General features: G+C 42.0%; 1 protein-coding gene across 1 annotated transcript; it reads left to right on the plus strand.

The window, feature by feature from the left end:
• Nucleotides 1–1,078: 1,078 nt before the first annotated feature.
• On the plus strand, nucleotides 1,079–1,591 carry LOC114922487 (vomeronasal type-2 receptor 26-like; the record flags this gene model as incomplete). Its single annotated transcript, XM_029283878.1, has 1 exon — nucleotides 1,079–1,591. A coding segment is annotated over one exon (513 nt), but the record flags the coding sequence as incomplete, so codon positions are not given.
• Nucleotides 1,592–1,816: the final 225 nt, after the last annotated feature.

A 1,816-nucleotide genomic window follows, 5' to 3' on the forward strand; every position in this document is an offset into this window, starting at 1 on the left:
TGAAAATCCCTTGAATGAAACTGTTTATTTTGATTGTTAGTTACCTTAGGACACATTGAAAGGTGCCAAATCAAACTGGAGTGTGTATTTCCCTGACAACTTGTGTCACCTAATTGTATTATTTCAACAGAAAGGACCTTGTGTCAGATATCCCTTTCCCATACAGGGCTCACACACATGACCCCTGTGGTGCATCAAAAGATGCCTGACTCACCCTTCTTGAGGGATACGGTCTTAGGACCTCACCTCCATCTCACCTCACTATAGTTTTAGAAACTAGTCAGTCAGTTTTAGTTTCAGTTCACCAGCATGGCAGAAGGCTCGAGAAGGAGAACCAGTTTGCTGCTACGATTGTGTATCTTGTCCAGAGGGGACCATCTCTACTCAAGAAGGTGGGTGACACCATAGGGAAACCTACTGAATTGATCAATATGCATCTCAAAGACACATGTACATTTGATTCTATTATTCTTAATTTCAATAAGCTTAGAGAGAGCTTGGGAAGGATTCCAAGGATGAGAATCCTCAAGGGGGAAACAACCCAAGAAGCTTGGGAAACTTTGAAAAGTGTAATTATAAAAGCCAAGTCCAATCAGTTTATTACAGCCAAAGGCCACACATAAATCAAACATCCAAATAAAACAAAATTAAACAGAACCATCACAAGTGGACATAGCAATACATCACAATCAATGATGCAATCAATGGGCAACCAAGGTCTGCTTAGTTTTACAAACAGTATATCAAAAACAAGCTAGCTTCAGAAAAACTGAATCATACTGTAAGTGTATTCCATTTACTGAGGCTTTCCAGTCTCTCAGTATCATATCCAAAGATTTTCTTGAAGTTTGAAAGACTATAAAAGAAATATTACTTTGTTTTTTCAGATACTGACAAATGCACCAAGTGCCCAGATGATCACTATCCAACCAAGAATCGAGTTGAATGTATCCCCAAAAGAATTACCTTCCTATCCTATGAAGAACATCTCAGCATCATCCTCATTTCCTTTGCTCTACTTTTGTTCCTAACCACAAACCTTGTTTTAATCATATTCATTAAATACCTAAAAACTCCCATTGTCAAAGCCAACAACCGGGACCTCTCCTTCATCCTCCTAGTCTCCCTCCTGCTTTGTTTTTTGTCCTCCTTTTTCTTCATTGGACATCCAAGGAAAGCCACCTGTCTTCTCCGACAAACAGTGTTTAGCATTGTCTTCTCAGTAGCTGTGTCTTCTGTGTTGGCCAAAACAATCACAGTAGTGCTGGCATTCCTAGCCTCAAAACCGGGGAATAAAGTGAGAAGATGGTTGGGGAAGAGCTTGGCTAATTCCATCATCCTTTCTTGTTCTGCTGTTCAAATTCTCATCTGTACCATGTGGTTGGGAGTTTCTCCCCCATTTCCTGACTCTGACCTCCACTCCCAGCCAGGAAAGATCATTCTTCAATGCAATGAAGGCTCTGTCACCATGTTTTATGTTGTCCTTGGCTACATGGGTTTCTTGGCTGCCATTTGCTTCACTGTGGCTTTCCTGGCCAGGAATCTCCCTGGGGCCTTCAATGAAGCCAAGCTGATCACCTTCAGCATGCTGGTCTTCTGCAGTGTCTGGGTTTCCTTCCTCCCCACCTACCTGAGCACTAAAGGAAAATCCATGGTTGCTGTGCAGGTGTTCTCCATCTTAGCTTCCGGTGCTGGACTGTTGGGCTGCATCTTCTTCCCCAAGTGCTACATTATCATTCTGAGGCCAGATCTAAACACTAAGGAACATCTAATGACAAAAGCAGGAGAATGACTGTGAAATTGTTTCTTAGGCTCA

The sequence above is a fragment of the Protobothrops mucrosquamatus genome, unplaced genomic scaffold, assembly GCF_001527695.2.
Source record: "Protobothrops mucrosquamatus isolate PMUCROS unplaced genomic scaffold, P.Mucros_1.0 scaffold258, whole genome shotgun sequence".
NCBI lineage: Eukaryota > Metazoa > Chordata > Lepidosauria > Squamata > Viperidae > Protobothrops > Protobothrops mucrosquamatus.